The sequence below is a fragment of the Mytilus californianus genome, unplaced genomic scaffold (assembly GCF_021869535.1).
Source record: "Mytilus californianus isolate M0D057914Y unplaced genomic scaffold, xbMytCali1.0.p SCAF_1, whole genome shotgun sequence".
Lineage (NCBI taxonomy): Eukaryota > Metazoa > Mollusca > Bivalvia > Mytilida > Mytilidae > Mytilus > Mytilus californianus.
In genome coordinates, this window is record NW_026262581.1 from 31,446,798 (window position 1) to 31,468,713 (window position 21,916).

At 31.0% G+C, this 21,916-nt stretch overlaps 2 protein-coding genes and 1 long non-coding RNA gene across 13 annotated transcripts in view; 1 reads left to right on the forward strand and 2 right to left on the reverse strand.

Moving 5' to 3' along the window:
* LOC127701490 (uncharacterized) overlaps positions 1–6,619 on the reverse strand; it is a 106,148-nt gene extending 99,529 nt beyond the window's left edge. Inside the window, exon 1 of the long non-coding RNA XR_007982063.1 lies at positions 6,487–6,619. This is a non-coding gene — a long non-coding RNA (uncharacterized LOC127701490). The remainder of the gene's footprint in view (positions 1–6,486) is intronic.
* LOC127701000 (plexin-A2-like) overlaps positions 1–6,829 on the forward strand; it is a 233,481-nt gene extending 226,652 nt beyond the window's left edge. For all 9 annotated transcript variants that reach the window (XM_052204765.1, XM_052204785.1, XM_052204793.1 and 6 more), the window contains one exon: positions 2,089–6,829. In XM_052204765.1, coding sequence (XP_052060725.1) covers positions 2,089–2,181 — 93 coding nt within the window. In that variant the 3' untranslated portion in view covers positions 2,182–6,829. The remainder of the gene's footprint in view (positions 1–2,088) is intronic.
* Positions 6,830–12,096: 5,267 nt separating this feature from the next.
* LOC127718538 (plexin-B1-like) overlaps positions 12,097–21,916 on the reverse strand; it is an 89,136-nt gene continuing 79,316 nt past the window's right edge. For all 3 annotated transcript variants that reach the window (XM_052224625.1, XM_052224610.1, XM_052224618.1), the window contains exons 32-37: positions 19,970–21,517; positions 18,733–18,887; positions 18,255–18,402; positions 15,977–16,108; positions 15,067–15,150; positions 12,097–14,332 (exon numbers count right to left, since the gene is read on the reverse strand). In XM_052224625.1, the coding sequence (XP_052080585.1) occupies positions 21,425–21,517 (93 nt within the window). In that variant the 3' untranslated portion in view covers positions 12,097–14,332; positions 15,067–15,150; positions 15,977–16,108; ... (1 more) ...; positions 18,733–18,887; positions 19,970–21,424. The remainder of the gene's footprint in view (positions 14,333–15,066; positions 15,151–15,976; positions 16,109–18,254; positions 18,403–18,732; positions 18,888–19,969; positions 21,518–21,916) is intronic.

Genomic DNA, 21,916 nt, shown 5'->3' on the forward strand with positions numbered 1-21,916 from the left:
TTTATAAGAAATTTAATAATGGAAGGAGAATAAAACTTAAACTTTTGTTTGTGTTGAATACATATACAATAGTTTCTTTATTTTGATAGATATTATGAACTGCCATTTGATTTCAGTACTTTTTTTACATCAGGATTGGTTGTTTTTCATAAATTATGCTGAAATTCTAGGAAAAACTATAAAATTTTTGTTTGTGTTGCTCAAAAATGCATATATTTCTTCTTATATATGAGGAATAATGCAACGTCACTTGCAATCAAACATTATAAATGCCTTTAGATAAGTAATTTTGTATAAAATGTGAAAAATTTAAGGATAAATATGCATAAACTCTTATTTTTGTTGAATATGAATGTAATAATTTCTTTATTTTGACAGAAATTATGAACCGCCATAAGATTTCTGTATTTTTTGTACATCAAGATTGATTGTTTTTCATAAAATATGCTTAATTTAAGGGAAAAGATACTAATTTTTTATTCATGTTGCATAAAAATGAAAATATTTCTTCTTTTATATCAGAAATAATGCATTGTCAATTGCAATCAGACATTATAAATGCATTTAGATCAGTACTTTTGTATAAGATGTGAATAACTTCAGGATATATATGCATAAACTTTTGTTTTTGTTGAATAAGAATGCAATATTTTTTTTTATTTTAATGGAAAATATTGACCGCCATTGGATTTTTGTATTTTTTTAGTTCAGAATGGGTTGTTTTTCATAAAATTAAAAGAATATCAGAGAAAATATACTGAAATGTTGTTTGCATTGTTTTTTCTTTTTTGATTTCAGTACTTTTTGTACATCAGGATTGGTTGTTTTTCATAAATTTTGCTGAATTTCAAGGAAAAGATACTAAATTTTTGTTTGCGTAGTTTAAAAATGCAAATGTTTCTTCTTTTATATAAGAAATAATGCAACGTCAATTGCAAAATGGGTTGTGTTTCACAAAATTAAACGACTATCAGAGGAAATATACTAAAAGTCATTCACATTGTTTAAACTCTAACAAATTACCAATATTTCTATTTTTTTATAAAAAAATCAGCAATGTTATTTGTAACTAGTTATTTTAAAGGCCTCCAGATAAGTTTTTTTTATAAGAATTTTAAGATTATAAAAATATAAAAAATAATACATCGAAATTGGCAAAAAATGATCATGTCTTTTCATTTTCCAGAGCATTTTCGGGGAACAAAATCCCAATCGCGATAAAAATCATTTTAACACTGTTTGGGTATGAAAAAATATAACCTAAATAAAAACGAAAATCACCATTCTATTATAATAATATTTAAGATCAGTTTTATCTGCATATTTCTTTTTGTTTTTAATTCTTAAAACTTTGCTGAATAATCATTAAAAAGAATGTTGATCTTTTGTACTTGAACGTTTCGTATTTTCCGTGGCGCCATTAATTAAATGAAACGAAACTAAGATTCCGTAATTTGTATTAGTTTATCATGTGACGTAGTAGAGTTCAATCCATCAGAAAGGTCGATCGGTCCTATCCGTCCAATCAGTCAAATATTTTTACCATAAATCTGATGGATTGGTGACGTGAGGTTGACGCGAACTTGACTGATCGGTGACTGATCGATGACCGCTGATTGATCGCTAAAATAGTAACGCCTAAGGTTGCAAGTACTGTATTTGGTTTGCAGTTGTATTAGCATTGGCACATCTCATTTCCATGGAGATTGTTAAGCCCTGTACCTTCAGTCATGGTTCATTGACTTTGAATATTTGCATAACTTACATGTTAAAGTATTGCTATTTTAATTTCAACATTTGCATTATCAAAATAACAAATAGGCGAGACATATCTCTGTGTTAACACTTTATTTAGAAATTGTGGCAGGGGGTGTTTTTTTTGCTTTTTTTTTTAAACTAGCAAATAAAATATTAAGAAAACAAAATAGAATTAAATGGATTAATTGGAGCTTTTTGAGAAATGCCATCAGCATCATGATATTTCTATGAGTTTACATATTCATGTGGTATTTTGTAAAAACACTGTTCAGTGTATTTAACTGAAACCCAGTTTTTTTTAAAATGATATAAATAAACATTTTTTTTTAGATCATAGAAGATTTCCAAGAAAAAGATGAGACTAAGGATCTTGCCTTTGGTAACAAGCTAGAAGAAGTCATATATCTGATGGAAGAATCATAAACACTGACTCTTTTTCATTAACAAAAGCATTATTCATTCATTTAACAAGTATTTGAAAGTGGAAGATTACCACAGCATGAAATATAAGTCATTATTAACATTACAACCAATCAAAACTATCATTTTGATAGAATTGCATCATTAATTTTTTGGGAGAAAAAAATCAAAATAGAATTTTGAAATCCTTTATATTTTATATGAAAGAAAAATATAAAGATTTAAACTGAGTTGCCATAAAGTGTTAGTTTTGATGGAGAATTAGTTTGAGAATATACTTTGGATTTGGTCATTAATTTCAAGATTTTACATACAATCATCAGTTACTCCTGACAAAGGAAAGGAAAGTACTCCTTTAATTTAAGGTCACTTTAGCAAAAGTTCAATGGCTAAAAATAGACTGAATGTCACCTTATTTTACATTGAAAGTGAAAAAAATTAATTAAAAAAAAATGACCAGAAGGAGGACATTTTTAGCCATATCAAATATTATAGCTAGTTTATTTAGGCACAAAATTAGATTCCAAAAGCTCTTTTTTCAATATCAGTAATGCATGTACAATATATGAAAGAGTATATCTGACTTATTTAAGTAAAAAGTAAATTGAGTTTTAATTTTTCCTATGTTGTTATGACATAGAATTTGTTTGTTTAAAGATAACATTATTTGTTACAACTTAGCTTATACACATAAGTGTCAATGAAATTTTTGTTATGTTTTTTGTTTGTTATATATTTTATGTCTTTTCTTAAGGATCATAATGTTTATTTTTATTCCATTGTTTTATCAGCATCCTGTTGTAATTTAACTCATAAATCATCTTTTATTTTCAAATAAATCTTATTATCAGTTGGTGCATGTTTATTTTAAGAACTAAAAATGATACAGGTTCTTGTTTTGTTTTAAGATATTAAGAATTGTTTTTTAAAAGACTGTTTGTTCTTATAAAGTTCTCTTTCATTATTCTTATAAAGTTACTTCTCTTTTATTAGTTAAAGACAGTTGTCTTTCTTTGAAGCAGGTACTTTAATCTTAAGTGATTGACAGGGTTTTTTTTTTTTTTTTGTGTACAAAAGTTTTTTTGTGAAAAGTAAATGTGATTACAAATGTGTTTGTATTTCATATTGTAATTTAAAATGTCAGTTGGTTATTGGCTTGAATAAATTTTAAATAACAGTGACCATATAATGCTCAAGGTTGGAAGCTACATCTGAAATATGATTTCATTCCCTAATCTTTCACATGGAATCCTCCATTTCCCCTATAATTTATTAGGGTGGACTAGACAACAGACTATACAACTAAAACTAAATATCAACCAGAAAAAATAATTTCATTTTACTTGACTTTATGTTGATTCTCCACTTATTGATTTACATATTTTAATGTAGAAATGAGTGGAGATTTGAGGCATACAGAAATAGGACAGTCGCCCAATGATGCATAAAATTCAAAAGACATTTAGAGGTCATGAGCAATAATCACCCAAATATAGAAAAGTTGTGAACAAATTGGCACAGTATCAAAAATCTGCCATCAAAACTAAATGAATTTTTTTTTATTAATAATAAGTGTTTACTTATAAAAAAAGAGTTTAACAAGAAAGAAGTCTCATAATATTTATGGTGACTTTTTGTCTTGAGAGATTTAAAAAAAAAAACTAAGCTAAAGCAGATATTGTTGATCAGCAACTTATAAAAAATTTGTGCAACTATAGCTAAAATACTGATTAAAATTCATAACCAAGGGAAACAATGTATAAGAAGGCAGCCAAGGGAAACGGTGTATAAAAAGGCAACCAAGGGAAACTGTATAAAAAGGCAGAGTATAAGGATACATATAAAGCTTTCCTGTTATATACAGAACCTTAACTTTAAAAATTTTAAGAATTGTTCTTGTGAAGACTATTTGTTCTTGTAAATTTACTTCCTTTTTATTAGTTTTAAACAGTGTCTTTATTTGTAGCAAGTGCTTTAATCGTAAGAGTTTGAAGGGTTTTGTTTTTTGTGTACACAAGTTTATTTTGTGAAAAGTAAAATTGATTAAATAAGTATTTGTATTTAAAAATGTTATTCAGAATGTCAGTGGGTTATTGGTTTAAATAAAACTTTTTTTTAAATCCAAAGACCATATAATGCTCAAGGACATAAGTTGATACTGAATTTTGAATAACACTTGTCTATATATTTTTACAAGCTGTGATATATATAATGTGCCTTTTGATTATATTGAAAATGTTTTATATAGTTTACATTCCATTATAAACATTGACATCTTTATAATAGTGCAAATATGTGCATTTTCTCATGGAGATACAAATTATTGTCTTGCCTGCAATTAAGGTCAAAGAATTAGAGACATAATTTTTTCCAATCTAGAGGTGCCAGCAACTGCGTTAACAATTTGTATAAAGCTCTATATTTCAAAACATATATTTTATATTTTGTTTACAGATGACCTATGTTTTTAAGTCATTGACCTCATTTTCATAGTTCAGCAACTGCTTAAAACAACTAGTTTTTTTATTACATGATTTTCTCATTTATAATGAGTAATAAGATAACTATATATAATATATAGAATCATTAAAATGTCTACATGTGTGTCACACAGGGTTCACCTGACTTTGACCTCATTTCATAGATGTGGTCAAGTCTGTTTCTCATTTACTTGAAGCAATAGGTCAATATATTTGTTGTATGGAATGATTATAAATCGTATTTGTCTGTCTGGCAGGGTTCAACTGACCTCATTTTCATGGTTCATTTGTCAATGTTAAGGTTTTGTGGTTAAGGCTATTTACCAGATACTATAAGCAGTAGGTATACCATACTTGGTGTTCCATATAGCTGGGTTCAATTGACCTTGACCTCATTTTCATGGATGATTGATAATTTTTAGTTTATTTGATTCTTGTATTAAAACCTTTATCTTTAAAAGAATTTCAGCATGTAAATTCTAGTGATTCATTTATTTTAGATCAAAAGTATATTATCATTTCATTATTGTTATATTTATGGCCAATTTAAAAGCTAATGTAAATTATTAAAGGAGAAGAACAAAGGCCTAATCTGTTTTTATACGACCGCCAAAAAATTTTGTGGTCCTATATTGGTATGACGTTGGCGTCGTCGTTGTCGTCCAAAGACACATTGGTTTTCGCACTCTAACTTTAGTTTAAGTGAATGGATCTCTATGAAACTTTACCATAAGGTTCAATACCACAAAAGGAAGGTTGGGATTGATTTTGGGGGTTATGACACCAACAGTTAAGGAATTAGGGGCAAAAAATAAGCATTTTTGTAACTTCCAGACATAACTTGTGTGTTAGTGTATGGATCTCTCTGACATTGTACCACAAGGTTCCATATCACAAAGGGAATGCTGGGATTGATTTTGGGGGTAATTACCTACAAATTTTAGGAATTAGGGGCCAAAAAAGGGGCAAAAACAAGCATTTTTCTAGTTTCATGACAATAACTTGTGTGTAAGAGTATGGATCTTTATGAAATTGTACTACAAGGTTCCATATCACAAAGGGAAAGCTGGAATTGAGTTTTGGGGTAATTGCCAAAAACGTTTAGGAAAAAGGGGCCAAAAATAAGCATTTTTCTAGTTTCCAGACAATAACTTGTGTTCAAGTGTATGGATCTCTCTGAAATTGTACTGCAAGGTACCATACCACAAAGGGAAGGCTGGGATTGATTTTGGGGGTAATTGCCTCCAAATTTTAGGAATTAGGGGCCAAAAAGGGAAAAAAAAACAAGCATTTTTCTAGTTTCAGGACAATAACTTGTGTGTAAGTGTATGGATCTTTATGAAATTGTACTACAAGGTTCCATATCACAAAGGAAAAGCTGGGTTTGAGTTTGGGGGTAATTGCCCTAAACGTTTAGGAATTTGGGGCCAAAAAACGCATTTTTCTAGTTTCCAGACAATAACTTGTGTTCAAGTGTATGGATCTCTCTGAAATTGATCTGCAGGGTACCATACCACAAAGGGAAGGCTGGGATTGAGTTTGGGGGTGATGAATCATAAGGGGGTTCAAAAAATTTGGGGGGGGATTTTTTTTTCATTTTTTTTCTTTAAAATTTCCAATTTAAATTGGTTATTTCTGATTTATATATAAAAGCAAATAATAATGATATGGTTTGAATAGGTAAATTAAAAAAATTTAAGTTCTTAGACCACATTCATCCTGTGTCAAAAACCTATGCTGTGTCAAATATTTAATTACAATCCAAATTCAGTGCTGTATCAAGCTTGAATGTTTTGTCCATACTTGCCCCAACTGTTCAGGGTTTGACCTCTGCGGTCGTATCAAGCTGCGCCCAGCGGAGCATTTTATTGTGATTTACCATAAATGCCTCAATAAATCTGTACAAATGCACAAACTAATAAGTTCCTTATATTGAGCTTTAGTTGTCAAAATATCCTCAGTATTTCTACAAAATATAGTATTCATACATTGTTGTTATTTTCATGTTTGATATTAATAATCCCATTCAAACCATTCATGTTTAGTGATATATTTTTACTTGTTTTTGAATTTTATATTGCAAATTTAATATATAGTATATTTGTTCATTGTTGAATATGATCCACTGTGCTTCCAGCTTGATATGCTACTAATAAAATATATTTTTTGATTTTATGGTTTGATACTTTTAATCTTTTTAAAGATAATTGTACAATTTTGTTTAAAGTTTCAAAAGTATAAAATCTTGGAAGATAAAATGTGAATTTAGGAATTGAAATGTTAGGTTATTTCAATTTCAAGTAAAAAAGAATGAGACTAGATAATAAAGGGACATTCAAAACTCATAAATTTGATCAGAAAAGGACAACACCATGACAAAAACTAAAAGACAAGCAAGGCCACAAAATACTATACAGAAAAACAAAGAATGAGCATACACAACCCCACCAAAATATGGGACTGACTGTAGGTGCTCCAGTAGAAGTAATCAGATTTGTTTTACTTCTTAAAGATATTGTGATATATCATATGGTGATGATTCATTTAGCAATAGCCATTAGTAATTGACTCCCATTTAACCCTAAGACATCATTAAATTTGTAGACCATCAATTATGTGATTTTCTAACCCTAAAACTTTACACAGTGTCAAAGTATGTATTCACATTTAGCAGCATAAAATCACTTACAAAGTAGAGTGTAGAACAGACCAATTACAGATTATAAGCAATTAAAACCGTTGAGCTTGCTTCCAGTTAATGCTAGCATTCGTTGATCTGTCATAGTTTCTTATTGTTTTGTTTCCCCTTGTGATCTTTTTAATATATACTATTATAAAAATAGTGTCAAGTGCTATTCATTCCAGATTGTTATTGTACACTCTTTTATGTACCTTTTGGTATTCAACTGATAAGATTAAAAAGAAGAGAGCTGAAATCTTTAAAAAGTAGATTCAACTCCCATTGGTCTTGTGTTTAATTTCATCTTTTCAATCATTTGCTGGGTTTAATGACAAATCTTTTATAGTCTCTTGAATTTATTCACAACTTTTTGATGTCCTGCATACAATATGGGCCTTTTGTTTTCAGGTTTGTCGGTCAATCCCATATTGGGTTAAAATTTCAGTTGAAGGTAGTTTTCCATCGTAATGTGTCCATGAAATTGTTAAAACAAACTACTAATGCAGTTTGAACAAATTGAAGACATTCCAGCGCTAGCGTGTGCACTCTTGTTTAGACTTGATACAAGCTAAAAAAATGTTTACTTGTGATAATTCCGAGTTTGAGAGTATATGCTATTTATGATATGATGCCATAGTGTTGGATGAGTAATTGTTAAATTGTAGTTACAATTTAAATCTTCATTAGTGTTGTAATTGGTTAGTTCTACATTAATTGGAAAGATGCGATAAAGAATTCGATTTTTGTCTCGCCTGCTATAAAAGTCGCAGAATTCGAACCACAAGAATAATAATCCGGCAACGGCGTAAAAGTTTTGTATATAGTTTTATATTTCAGAAGGTAGAAGACCTGTATGCTTCATACCTTATATACAGATGCCTAATTCCACGAACTTTCCATTTGCCATACGACCATTGTCCATGAACTCATTTTCATAGTTCAGCAACTAGTATTTTTTCTTAATGTGAAATACTCACTTATTATGAGTACAAGAATAACTATATTTGGTATATGGGATCCTTGCAAGGTCTACATGTCCGTCAGACAGGGTTCACCTGACCTTGACCTCATTTCATTGATTAGTGATCAAGGTTAAGTTTTCGTATTCGTCCGTGTCTCAGATACTACTATAAGCAATAGGTCAACTAAATTGTTGTGTGGAATGATTGTAATAACATTAACGGTACCAATGTTTCGGCACCATATACGCATTTCGACAATAAATGTCTCGAGGCCGAAGTATTTGAAAATCCAAAGCTTATGAAAAATATGTAGAACTTATAAACCAAAAATGACCAAATTGTATAGCCAAAGTCGGATAAGGAATCAGAACTTTGCGTGAGGGAGATTAAGTGTACATGTCACACTGGCAGGTTTCATTTAAACTTGAACTCTTTGTCATGTTTCATTGGTCAATGGTAAGTTTTTGTAGCTATCTGTTTCTCAGTTACTATAATCAATATGTCAGCTGTTTTTGGTTTAAGGAACGATTATAAGATGTACATATCTATCTGGCAGTCTCCGAGGGTACCATCAGATCAGTAGTCGGTACTTTGGAACAGACTTGATTTATAACAAACTTTTATAAAACGGTCCGTTAATAAATTCTGATATTATAAGAAACTAAGGTTTCAACTCCCTCAGGCAAAATTGACCCTAGATGAATTTGGCTATTTTTAGGGCCTTTTTGGTAATATAGCTTTTCAACTGTTTCGGTTCTTATACATCATTGGCTTTCAAATATTCGGCTTTGAGCGTTCCTGATGAAGGTAAACCCAGAAAAGCGCTTCGGAAACATGCAATTTATAACGTGTTGTTATCATTTGTTTCATCTGACCTTGACCTTTTTTATGGTTTATTTGCCAATGTTAAATTTATTCGGTTAGGTCTATTTCTCTGATACTTGAAGCAATAAAGCCACTATATTTTGTGAATGGAATGATTGAAAGATGTGAATGTTTGTCGGGCAGGTTTCATCTGATCTTGATCTCATTTTCATGGTCCATTGGTCAATGTTAAGTTTTCGTTGTTTTGTCCGTTTATTGGATACTATAAGCAATATGTCAACTATATTTGGTATACTAGTATATAATGATTGTTAGACGAACATGTCTGTCTGGTAGGGTTCTTAACCGTATTTTCATGGTTCATTAATCAATGTATAGTGTTCATGGTACTCTGACAAATATATCAACTTTATTTGGGCTTTCAGTCAAATTTCATATCTATACTCGTAATATTCAGTACTGTTCAGACAATTCGCTTGCAATATCTTAAGATATTTAAAAATAAGAAGATGTGGTAATGTATGATTACATATGAGACAACTCTCCACAAGAGACCAAATGACACAGAAATTAACAACTATAGTTCACCGTACGGCCTTCAACAATGAACAGAGCCCATACCGCATAGTCAGCTATAAAAGGCCCCGAAATGACGAATGTAAAACAATTCAAACGAGAAAACTAACGGCCTAATTTATGTACAAAATAATGAACGAAAAAGAAATATGTCACACAGCAACAAACGATAACCTCCGAATTACAGGCTCCTGGCTTAGGACAGGAACATACAGAATGTGGCGGGGTTAAACTAGTTTGAAGGAGCCAACCTCCTCTTAACCTGGGACAGTGGTGTAACAGTACAACATAAGAACAAATTAGAAAAATCAGTTGAAAAATCTTAACTCATCAGATGAATACAAATAGAAATACATCTTACAAAAACAAAGAGTGGACGTTGCAGGGTACTTATACATCCCCACAACAAAAAGACACTAAGTACAGATCTGACAGCTAGTTCAAAGCCAATAACAACTAATAAAAAAAATCCTGCATCTAAGACTTAAACATCAATCAGTACACATCCAACATCCAATGGATTTGGTGTCAAGACGTCATTAACAGTTAAGAAAAACATGACCTTGTACAATGCCAAGATACAGGTATCGACAGATTGTAGAGCCATGAATGTGCATTTGTATATACAAATAGTATTTAATTAGATTTTAATGTTCATTCTGTGCTTAGACTGTTCAGTAGTTGATATTTACCTTTACACATTAGCATTATACTGAATTGTCTGAAAAGTCACTGAACAGTATACTGAATTGACTGTAAGCGAATTGTCTGAACAGTACTGAATTTACCGCAGTGGAAAAGTCCGAAAATTGCCCGAAAAGACTGAACATGACTGAATAATTTATTGTCTAAACTCTTCAGGTGATGATAATATCAACATGACAGTTTCATGTCAAAAGTGGTTTACTAGTGTATGGGTTGGTTTTTCTTTCAATAGAAAATTAATTTTAAGAAATGCTAGATAGTACTAACCTTTTATAATTTTCTGGTGATTACTAGATATTTGAATTAAGAAGTAGATCAGAAAAGTGATTGTCAAGATGACTGAACGGTTTCCTTCCGGTACGATTTAATTCAAATACTTATAACCTATCATAGTCCTTAGACTGTTTGGAAAGCCGAAAATAATTGTACTAACAGCATAAACGGTACCAATTTTACTTCAAAAGAAGACGCATGACACAATGTTGACTGCTGTACCCCTATTTTTGACATTTTTACCTATTATGTCTGTTTGTTTTGTTCACACTTTGTTGTCAATATAATGGAATTTTATGCGACTGTCATACAAGTGAGAGGTTTAGCAAGCTATAAAACCAGGCTTAATCCACCATTTTCTACATGAAGAAATGCCTGTACCATTCAGGAATATGACAGTTGTTTTCCATTTTTTGATTTTGCCATTTGATAAGGGACTTTTCGATTTGAATTTTCCTTGGAGTTCGATATTTTTGTTATTTTACTTTTTTTCGATATTATATGTCTCTCAATGATGTCGAGGCCGAACAATTGAAAGTCCAAATCCTATTACAAAGGCTGAATGAAGGCAACAGTAGTATACTGCTGTTCAATAGTAATAATTAGATTAAGCAAAAACAAACCCGGGTAACAAACTAAAACCGAAACCGAAACACATAAACTATAAGAAGAAAACAACGGAACAGCAGAACCACTGAACTACAACAAAAGCAAACGCAAACATACATAGATTTGGACAGTTATATAACAACTGCAATATTCCTGACTTGGTACAGGACATTTTAAGAAAAAATGGTGTGTTGAACCTGGTTTTACGGCTAGCCAAACCTCCCGCTTATATGGCAATGTTAAAAATACCGCTAAAATTACAACACTACGTGACAGCAAAACAGCACAAACAAACGCAAGAACACTCAGCACAGAGAAATACATACTAGTAAATAAATAATATAATAGTACATTACAACATGTTAACCGCAGAATAACAACGGACACCTCCCATGAATTTACGACAGCACACCAGGACACCACAAACGAAATATAAACTGCGCGTCACCTGAATGTATCAACGTCACAAAAAGTGACGTATTTTTTGTGACGTTTATATTATCAAAGGTAAATTTCAAAAAATAAAATAGATTTGTTTTCTTTATAGACACGTACAAGAAGAGCTATCTATCATCCAATCTGATTAAAATACAGATCCCGTGACCATGCTTTGCTAAAGGTCTTGAAAACAAAGCGTGGACACAGGATCTTTGTATTTTAATTGAATTTCATTCACCATACTAGTAACTTATTTGTTAAGTACCGTCTGGATAAGTCGATTTGACAAGGCAAACGTCCTCAGCCTATTGATTTCACTTTTCATATGTATAACTAGTTTTTGCCTTAACATTTAACTAAACAATATTCCTCATATTAATACCTTTTTTATTTGCACAATTTTCCATTTCATTATTAATTAAATAAACAATATTTATCATATACATATAACGTTTTATTTGTAAGGTATTCAATTTTTTTTAACATTGAATAACACAATATTCATCATATTCATCATATACATGTATGTGGTTTTTTTTATTTTTTGCATAATTATCAAGTTTGATAAGACTAATTCATCTTAACATACTTAAATAGTTTTTCACATTTTGTTTCAATATGATATTCATTAATATCAACACTCTTCGGTAACGTCATCAACTTGAACAAATTGATAAATATGTTAAAGTGAATGCGTAAAATAAGGGATTTTGTAAAATCCCTGTAATATTGAGAGATTCTGAAAAATTACATGAAGTTTTACATGAAATTGTCAGGAATTTTATAAAATCACTAAAATATATTGATGTTGATTTTGATGAAATCCCTGATTAGCTGTTTAAACAATATAAATGGAGAAGAATGTATCTTTTTCAAAATAAAAAGAATAAGATTGAACCATCTTTTTTCAAAAGAAAGAGAAGACACTGAAAGGGCAATCGAAAATCATAATTCCAAAAAAAAATACAGACAACGCCATGGTCGAAAATAAAAAAAAAATGACGAAAAGACAAACATGAACCAAAACAAAACCCTCTATGAATCCACTTTGACCTTAACGGTAAGCCTCATTCCTATCGATTTGGTGTTCAATAAACCTGCTATATCAATGTCTGGAAACCAGAGACCAGAGCCTGGTACTTAATCAAACATGTTAGTTACAAGGAGCGAAATACTTTTTTTTCTAAATTCATAGAATTAAACTAGTGAATCTTTAAATACGTTTCCAACTATTTCAGTGATTTTATAACATCCCTAGTAACTGATCGTATAAATTCCGTAATCAATTCAAGATCTCAAGGGGATTTTGCAAAATCAACTATTCTAAATATACACTGTAACATATGTGTATTTGAACTATGAGTATATGGTCATGACCATATGCGTATAAACTCATATGGTCCGGATTATGAACACGTTGAAAGTTGAAAAGTCGCTTTTACTATAACTGCATAAGGTATTATCCGTCAAGGTGTCACGAAATGAAGAGTTTTTAAAAATGAAATTTTGACTTATTCAATCACATGGTAATTAGTGTTACATGAAACATTGTTTAAATTGAATTTTACTCCAAGTTAAAAGCATAGTTAAAACAGTTTTACGTGGTAATTTTTTATCTGTCCTTTCGAAACACAATATGTCGACTAAATAATAACTTAAAGAAATATCTAAATGAATTGTTTAACGAGATGTTAACTGTTTAACTCACAGGCACTTTGGTCATTGGTCCCTAATTTTATCTGTTTTCTATATTTTGGTGATTAATTTTGTTTTTAGTAAATGAAAATTTCTTTAATGTTTCAAATTACTTTAAGTTAGTTACAGTAACAGTAGAGTGTATGCGTGGAATTTCTGCCCTCAGGTAAAAAATAAGAATGGAGGAACATTGTTATTGTAAGATCGTATGAATAGGAGCAAGAACAAATTGATAAAATGAAAATAAGACACTAAACAGTATGTATATGTGTACGTTCTGTACTCAGAGTATAATGAAATTGAAAATTTGAAAGTTAGTTTATCATTTGAGTAAATTATTGAAGACCTTCATTTAAATAAAATAACTCTCATCAAATATACGACGATCAGCAGGACGAGGGGTCCTTCATTTCTGTGAATTTTAATTTCTTAAATATTTTTTCTCTATTCTTATTTTGTTGGATCATTATTCTCTATTTTTTAAACCTATCTAAACCATCCATATATGACTTCATCTATTGTTTGTTGGCAATTGTACAATTGTGTTGCTTCACCTTTTTTTTCTATAACTTAAATTCATCAAGAAATTTTAAACTTTATCTTAAAGAAGCTACAATTGTCATAAATAAATCTAAAATAAACAGTTTTATGTGAAATACTCCTTTAAGATTAATAATTTCTCTCATGTGAGAAATAAGTTCTTCAACCATTTACAGTATATGTGGTAAAATTCACATATTCACGGTATCCTTTTTTAAAAAGTGCTTTATTTATTTACAGTCTCTGTGTAATAGGAAGTACACCATTTAAAAAGTGACAGAAGATTCATCCATCAATTTTATGACTTCCTCAAGTTTACTTGCAAGTTGAAGGTCTGTAGCTTCTTCCATCTCCTCCAAATCATTTATGATCTGAAAAGGGACAGAGACAATAAATGCTAGGAACAACAATAACCCATATCCAAAAGAAAATAGCAAATTTAAGCAGTTATGGAGCGTTTTTATCGATGTTTTTTTTTAACTTTAAACTTCTGCTAAAATTTTACATCATCTACAACAAATGTACAAGTGCTCAAGAATCTCCTATGAAAAGCAAATTTATATGTTTCTATTAACTGGCAATATGGCATAAGTTTCATGTGTCATTTTACCATCTGGTGCATAAGTACATAAAACATTTCGAAAAATCAATCAAATATCTAAAATCTACAAATGTATTCATGATAAATTAAATAAATGAATGTTTTGTCAAACGGAATTATTTTGTTTAGGAGATTTTTTGGAGGCGATTAAGATTTTCGTAGCCTCAATTTTGATATAATGGTGATTTCTTACTACAATTGTAACTTTTTTTTAACCCAATGCGGTCTCAATACCTTCGATATGAAAACTGACAATCCTAGTCAATTAAGACTGGAGTCGAGTGCACCCGCACGAGCGGGGTTCGAACTCACAACCTCAGTGTTGACTGGCTAGTGATTACAGTAGTAACTACTTAAACCACTCGGCCACCGAGGCCCCTACCAATGTAAGAACTTGTATAATCAGGTTAACGGAGCATTAACCGAATGATGGAACTGACAATGAGATCCTTTTATTAATATTCAAAATCTTTTCAATCAAAGCCTTGCAATGAAATCGCTTACTTGACTCTTGTTTTTCCGAATAAATAAATTATACAGCTGTTGAACGGTAGACTGTCGATTGAACCTTAGTTCCAATTTCTGTTTCTGAAATTGATGTAAAGTGATGTTAATATTTATGCTATTGATACTGACGACAAAGGAAATCTATAAACACATGCATACACATTAATGAATATAACAATGGAGTCGATGAAACACTTATACTAATGTGTACTTTGTCTTGATATTTATTTTCATATGTAGATCAGTTCTGTCGTGGTGAACTCATAACCATAACTTACTCATGTGAAATTGTGTAGTATTTGTTAAAAATCTTATTCATTTATTACTTTATTCAAGCAAATTTGCTTTTGAGATTATCAACCAGTGATAAACACTGTTACAAAATTTTAAAATGTAATTTGAACGGCCATGTATAGATAAGGTTAAAGTAAGAAAACAAAGGTACCTCATCAGTGATTGGCTTTTGTCTATTATCATTTGAAGATTTTGGTGTTAATGGAATATCCTTGACAGGATCATTCTGTTTTTATTTATACACCTTTCGAGATTTAGCAAAAAATTGGAGAAGATATCAACGCAGCAATTTAAAACCATCAGTAACAAAAAAAAAAAAAAGAAAAGAAAAGATCAAACGAAATGAAAGCCACAAAACATTATGTGTTGATCGACACGAACCCCATCAAAACCGGCGATGAACTCAAGTGCTCTAAAAAGTGCGCAGTTTCTACTCTGTAACTTGACACATGTTATAGAACCTGTCCATAGTTTTGAAGATGATACGTTGACCTCTAGTTGATGTTCGGTTGTTTGTGTCGATGATTCTGTTGCCTTCCCCGTTGCCTACCCCGTTACTCCTTTTATTCATATTTACCGATGCAATTTTACTAAGAAAAATGTCACTACTTACATCTGAGATTTCGTCCATTTCAGTACAGAATTCTTTATCAGTCACTGGTTCCAAACGGATGAAAAAAGGACTAATAAGCCTTCTGTATCTTGGTATATCTTTATGAAACAATAGTTTCTGCGGTGGTGATTCCTGTCAAATTTCCATGCAAAAAATAATTACACTATCTAATCATAACTTTATCTTGGCTCTCAACATTGCATACAAATATATGGTCTATCAAAATCATTATTTTTGTTAAAAAAGCCAATGGTCGTTGCAATGATGTTCATACAACGTCAGCAGTTATCACTTGACGTTCACCTCGATGAGTTTTTTTCTATTTATTTGTTTGTGTGGACTTTTGTATGCCCTTTTGTCTTTTTTATTTTGGCTGTACATTCAAGATTTTGATGTTTATTCTTTTTTATCTTTAGGCCATATGATAAGGATATATGCATGAGACTACTTTTCCATCATATAAAAAAATATTCCAAACGTTCAAAAGTGTTGGAAATCGTACATGTACATTGTATGTTTAACTCTAGAGAGTTATTTAAAGTTTTTGCTTGTGAAGGTTGGTTGTCATGCTAACAATTATTTTTCTCTACTCTTTTTTTCAAGTTTTATTTCATACAAATAAAAAGAGATGAAGGTATGCAATAATAAGTCAGCAACCCAAAAAGAAAATGTGTAGAGGACAAGAAATGGTCCGTTACAGTAGAGAATTGTCTATGCAATACATGTATGTAAAAATTTACATTACCTCGAGTCAAGAAAACTTGTAAATCGTTTTGTCATAGACTGTCATAAATTCATCATTCATCCCTAATACCCTTCCCCCACTTCTACCAGGAACCGCAAAAAAAAAAAGAAAAAAAGAAAAAAGTGGCAGGATTGTTTTTTCGTCACACAAAAAAAAAAACAACAGCAAAACCAATCAAACTGTCTATGTAAACAACAACTAATAACATTATCAGTCAAAAATCCTTTTGAAATATGTTGATTCAAAAGTTCAAATGTTGTTTTTGTACGGACTTTTCTTTTTAAATAAATACTATAAGATTATACATGAAGTAACTGATTTCCATTGCTCGATAAATATATAGCACGTTGTTTCCGTTAACCCTTTCAAACAAACGTTTGCAAATTATAAACTTGAGGCTCTAAAGAGCCTGTGTCGGTCATCTTGGTCTATGTGCATATTCAACAAAAGGACACTCTCCGACATTATAGACGGGAATATAAGTCAAGACAAAAACCTCTGTTTTTGTCGATCTTGTATTGCTGATCATTTAGTCTGTTTAGTTTCTCTCTATATTCTTCAGTTGTTGCTCAAAACACAAAAGAGGGTAAAAAAAACTCATTTTAGGGCAATCACTCTTATAAAGAGTGACACTCTACTAACTATATCGGCACAATTTTACTTGTTAGTAGATCTTGCCTTGCTTATCATTTTTGTGATTTAAAGTGTCTATATTTATCTATTATAGTTTTTATCATATAAGGCAAAACGCAAAAAAAAAAATGGTAAAAATCAACATTAAAGGGCAATAACTCTAATAAGGAGTCGACTGACGATTTCGACCATGAGACTTATTTGTGGAATTTGTCTATATATCTATTATAGTTTTCAAGATAATAGACAAAAATGAAAAAAAATGGTAAAATTTGTCATTTAAGGGCATAACTCCTATTAGAAGTCGTCTGACAGTTTTGACGTATATGGACAATTGGTAGAGCTCAACATTCTGAACATTTTTGCTCCGTCAGATTTTCTCTATTTATAACGGTTTTCAAAATAATAGACAAAACTTGCATTTTACCCCTATGTTCTATTTTAAGCCATGTCGGCCATCTTGGTTGGACTCCTTTTTTAAACTAGATACCCCAATGATGATTTGTGGCCAAGTTTGGTTAAATTTGGCCAAGTGTTTTCAGAGAAGATTTTTGTAAAAGTTAAGAGTCACGACGACGGACGCCGACGAAAGCCGACGGACGATGACGGACGACAGACGACGGACGCCAAGTGATGAGAAAAGCTCACTTGGCCCTTTTGGCCAGGTGAGCTAATAATGTTAATTCCGAAAAAGACAAAATATCAACATCATCGTTTCATACATGTTCAACAACGTGAATTATATAATGAAAAAATGTCAAGGAAAAGATAAAAGACACTAAAGATTTATGTAAAATTTGCAACCTACCCCCGATTCGACACACCTTAATAACGGATACCCCATATATCAGACGTCTTCAAAACACTCTGATGATTCATAAATTAATATGTCACTCTAACCTTATTGACTTTGTGGGCTGTTTCGGTAAAACTTTCCACAAAGACTTGTCTTAGAATGTCCATGCATGGTTCAACATAAGCAGGCACACTAACATCAAACAATATATTTGGTTTACCGATCAGTGGAGCCCAAACTCGTGTAGCATAGCTAAACAAATAGATGAATTATTACAAACACATGATATAAGTTATGAAATAATTTTTGTCCAAAGATTAAACAAAACACATTCTAACATCGTATAATAATATAGTATGATGAATATAGTATATGATGAGGAATAACAAAGAAAATGACAGTAAAAGAAAATGTCAGAAGGCGTAAGCTTTGGTATAAATATAAAGGAGAAAGATAAAATATCTACAAAAATGCACAATTTTCACCAATGACTAGATGAATAATTAACTTTTAAAAGTTTAAAATGTTAAAACCATAGCTTACGAAATATTGTTTACCTATGATTAAGAGTCAAACACTCACCATTCATTTTTCCATGACTGCAGAACGTCTTGTTCTACTCCATAGGTTTTTCCAAGTTTATCCAACATACCGATGAAGTATCGAATTGGTATGGATAATGATTGTGGATCTATTAAACTCTCAAAAGTAGTATCAATGCATTCTGAAAGTAGCAACTGAAACAAAAATGTATTTTGCAAAGAAAAAGAGCCATATTTCGCAATTATACATGGTCATTTGCTTTGACTAACACATGCTTTTATAGTATTGGTTAACTTTTCGTCTTTGAAAGAAATCCGAAGTTTTAATGAACGATTTATTGACCAGGTTCTTACATGTTAGAAGTTAGACGCATCATGCTAGTGAGGCAGAGGTAGCTGTTTCGTTTGAATTATTTGTATTTGACCCTACTATGAGAAGAGATCATGGCGCTCAACAGACATGATCCAATTGGAAAACTTTGATCAACCTGGTTATTGAAGGGAAATTTGGACTGCAATAAGAAAACAAATTATGTTGAATATGAGTTTGGAACCATCCGGCACTGTCTAATGGTGTACCAATGAATCTATTAAAACCACAAATCGAAACAGGAGCTCCGTCAACATTGGATTTTACACCCGAATAGGACAAATACAGGTGATCATATTCATATACTTCAGTCTTTAATACACTTATAAAACAAGATACACTTTCTAAAGAAGGTCATGTTCTTGTAATGTTAGATTGTCCTGAACTAAAATGAAGTATCGTTAGGTAAATTTTCCCTTTTCAGTCTTCTCCTGACAAAACCGCACATTCAAACTATTGAGACATTTTAAATTTATTAATTCAAAACGTATTCAAAAAATTAAATGGAAAACGATATTCCCTGAAGGAAAAAATATCTAATTTAGTATGAAGCAGTGCACCCCATTTATGCATTATAATTTAAAGCGACCACATAAACATAATGATACATTGATTTTCTTCTTTTACATTATCAATTTACTTATTAGCATGTTTTCAACATAAAATACCATATAGGCCAAACTAAAATATGGTATGAGAAAAATGCAGACGATACTTGTAATATTGAGGATATTCAAAATTTCCAAAAGTCGAATATGATTTATAAATGTTTACTTGAATAGGATTTATAAATGTTTTTGTGCAAGCAGACGAAGAGAAATAAATTTTGCAGCTTTTTAAGTATATTTTGAACCCCATTAAAAGCTCCAAACGGAATGGCATCTTGAATAATTAATGCTGTTATTACCTTGGTAAGAAATAATCTATTCAGGAAGATATCACCAAAGTCTGCATCTGTATTAGACTGTCCACCTGGTAAGTTTGACTAGAAAATACATTATATGTAATGTCGCTTAGTAGATTTAAAGTTGATAGAACCACACCCAAACACAATACAGATGATAATAGCTCAAAGAGTACCAAATAAAATAAAGTTTGTACTCAATATACGGAACATCGTTTTTCTGTTATAAAATTTTATTGTTAACAAGATGATAAAATAAGAAACAATTCAAGAAAAGAAAAAGAATAAAGCAAGATATATGCCTAATGATAAAAAGTATTCGTTGTGAATTTAAAATAGGCATTTTTTTTAAAATAAACTCATCATAGATACCAGGCCTAAAATTGTGTATTACAGACGCGCGTCTCCTCGTCTACAGAAGGCTCAAATAAAAAAAGTTAAACCAGACCGATAAATTACTGCTTGATATTATGATAAAAAGAAATGATGATGTTTTTGTAAACTAATTACGAATATTCAATGCATGTTACTTTCCCTATTCGTATGAAGCAGATTTATCCAGGAGATTGTTTAAACATTAATCTCAGTCTCAAATATATGAAGTTATTAACAGAGACGCATGAGTAAATATCGTAGTTTCTCATTTCACAACCAAATACAACTTATTTCCGATTTTTTACTCGCCGAGAGCAACAGGACAGCGTTCAATAGTGAAAGTGAAGCAGGAGCTACTTACCCTTTTATGATTCTGAATTCGGTCCCGTGTTTTGGGGTAGTAAAAGTGTTGCGCAATACTTAGTTTTCAGTGAAGTGTTCTGTGGACTATGTTTGTTTATCTTTTCGTCACTTTCTCTTTGGCAATGGTGTTGTCTATTTTTCTTTTAATTGGTGTGTGATTGGTCTTTTGTCGACATTGATAATGAAGGGCCACATGATAAAAAGGATAAAACCTTCTGAATTACATATCAAAGATAAGAACAAGGATGTAATTTTGTAAATCATTGTCATCGTGTCATTGTTAAAGCAAAATGAAAAATCGGGTATGAAGCGCAAAATAACCAAGCTAGATCCATTATTAGACATATTATTTCAAACATCAATATTGTATACAGCAAGACAAAATAAACTGTTCTTGAAGTAAAATGCTGTAAGAAATCATTTGCATGATTGGGTAGAACTAATATTGTAGTTTCTTGCAGTTACCATGAAGAATTAGCATAATATAGAATACCGATAAATGAAGATTTTTTTCTTTTTTCTTCAACTGACGTGTTGTTAAGTATATAACAAATGACAAAAGGTTCATTGACGGAATGACAAATATATGAAACATGTAATTTTCAGATATTCAAATTTATATTTTAAAAATGACAAAAATACGGGAAATTGTCGGTATGATAACTAAAATACTTCCAACGAAGTTACCAAATAATGGGATGATTGGGTTTTCACAGGAAGTCAAATAATAACATCATTCGAAATGGAAACGATCCTTAACATTTTTGTCCAGCGAATAAAGAGTATACATGATTTACTCACCAAATCTGTTTCCTGCACATTTTAAGATATAAAAATTTATAAGAATTTAGATATTATCAATATAAGTAAAAAACAATAAAGATACATGTGCAAAAGAACATACCAGAATATCAGAACTAATATCAAAACTCTTTTTAGCCTGACCTTTGATGCACTGGTATAATCATTACATTGCCAACTTAACCCCGCCACATTCTGTATGTGCCTGTCCCGAGTCAGGAGTCTGTAATTCAATGGTTGTCGTTTGTTGCTGTATATCATATTTGTTTTTCGTTCATTATTTTGTACATAAATCAGGCCGTAAGTTTTCTCGTTTGAATTGTTTTACATTTGTCATTTCGGAGCCTTTCATAACTGACTATGCTGTATGGGTTTTGTCATTGTTGAAGGCCGTACTGTGACATTTAGTTG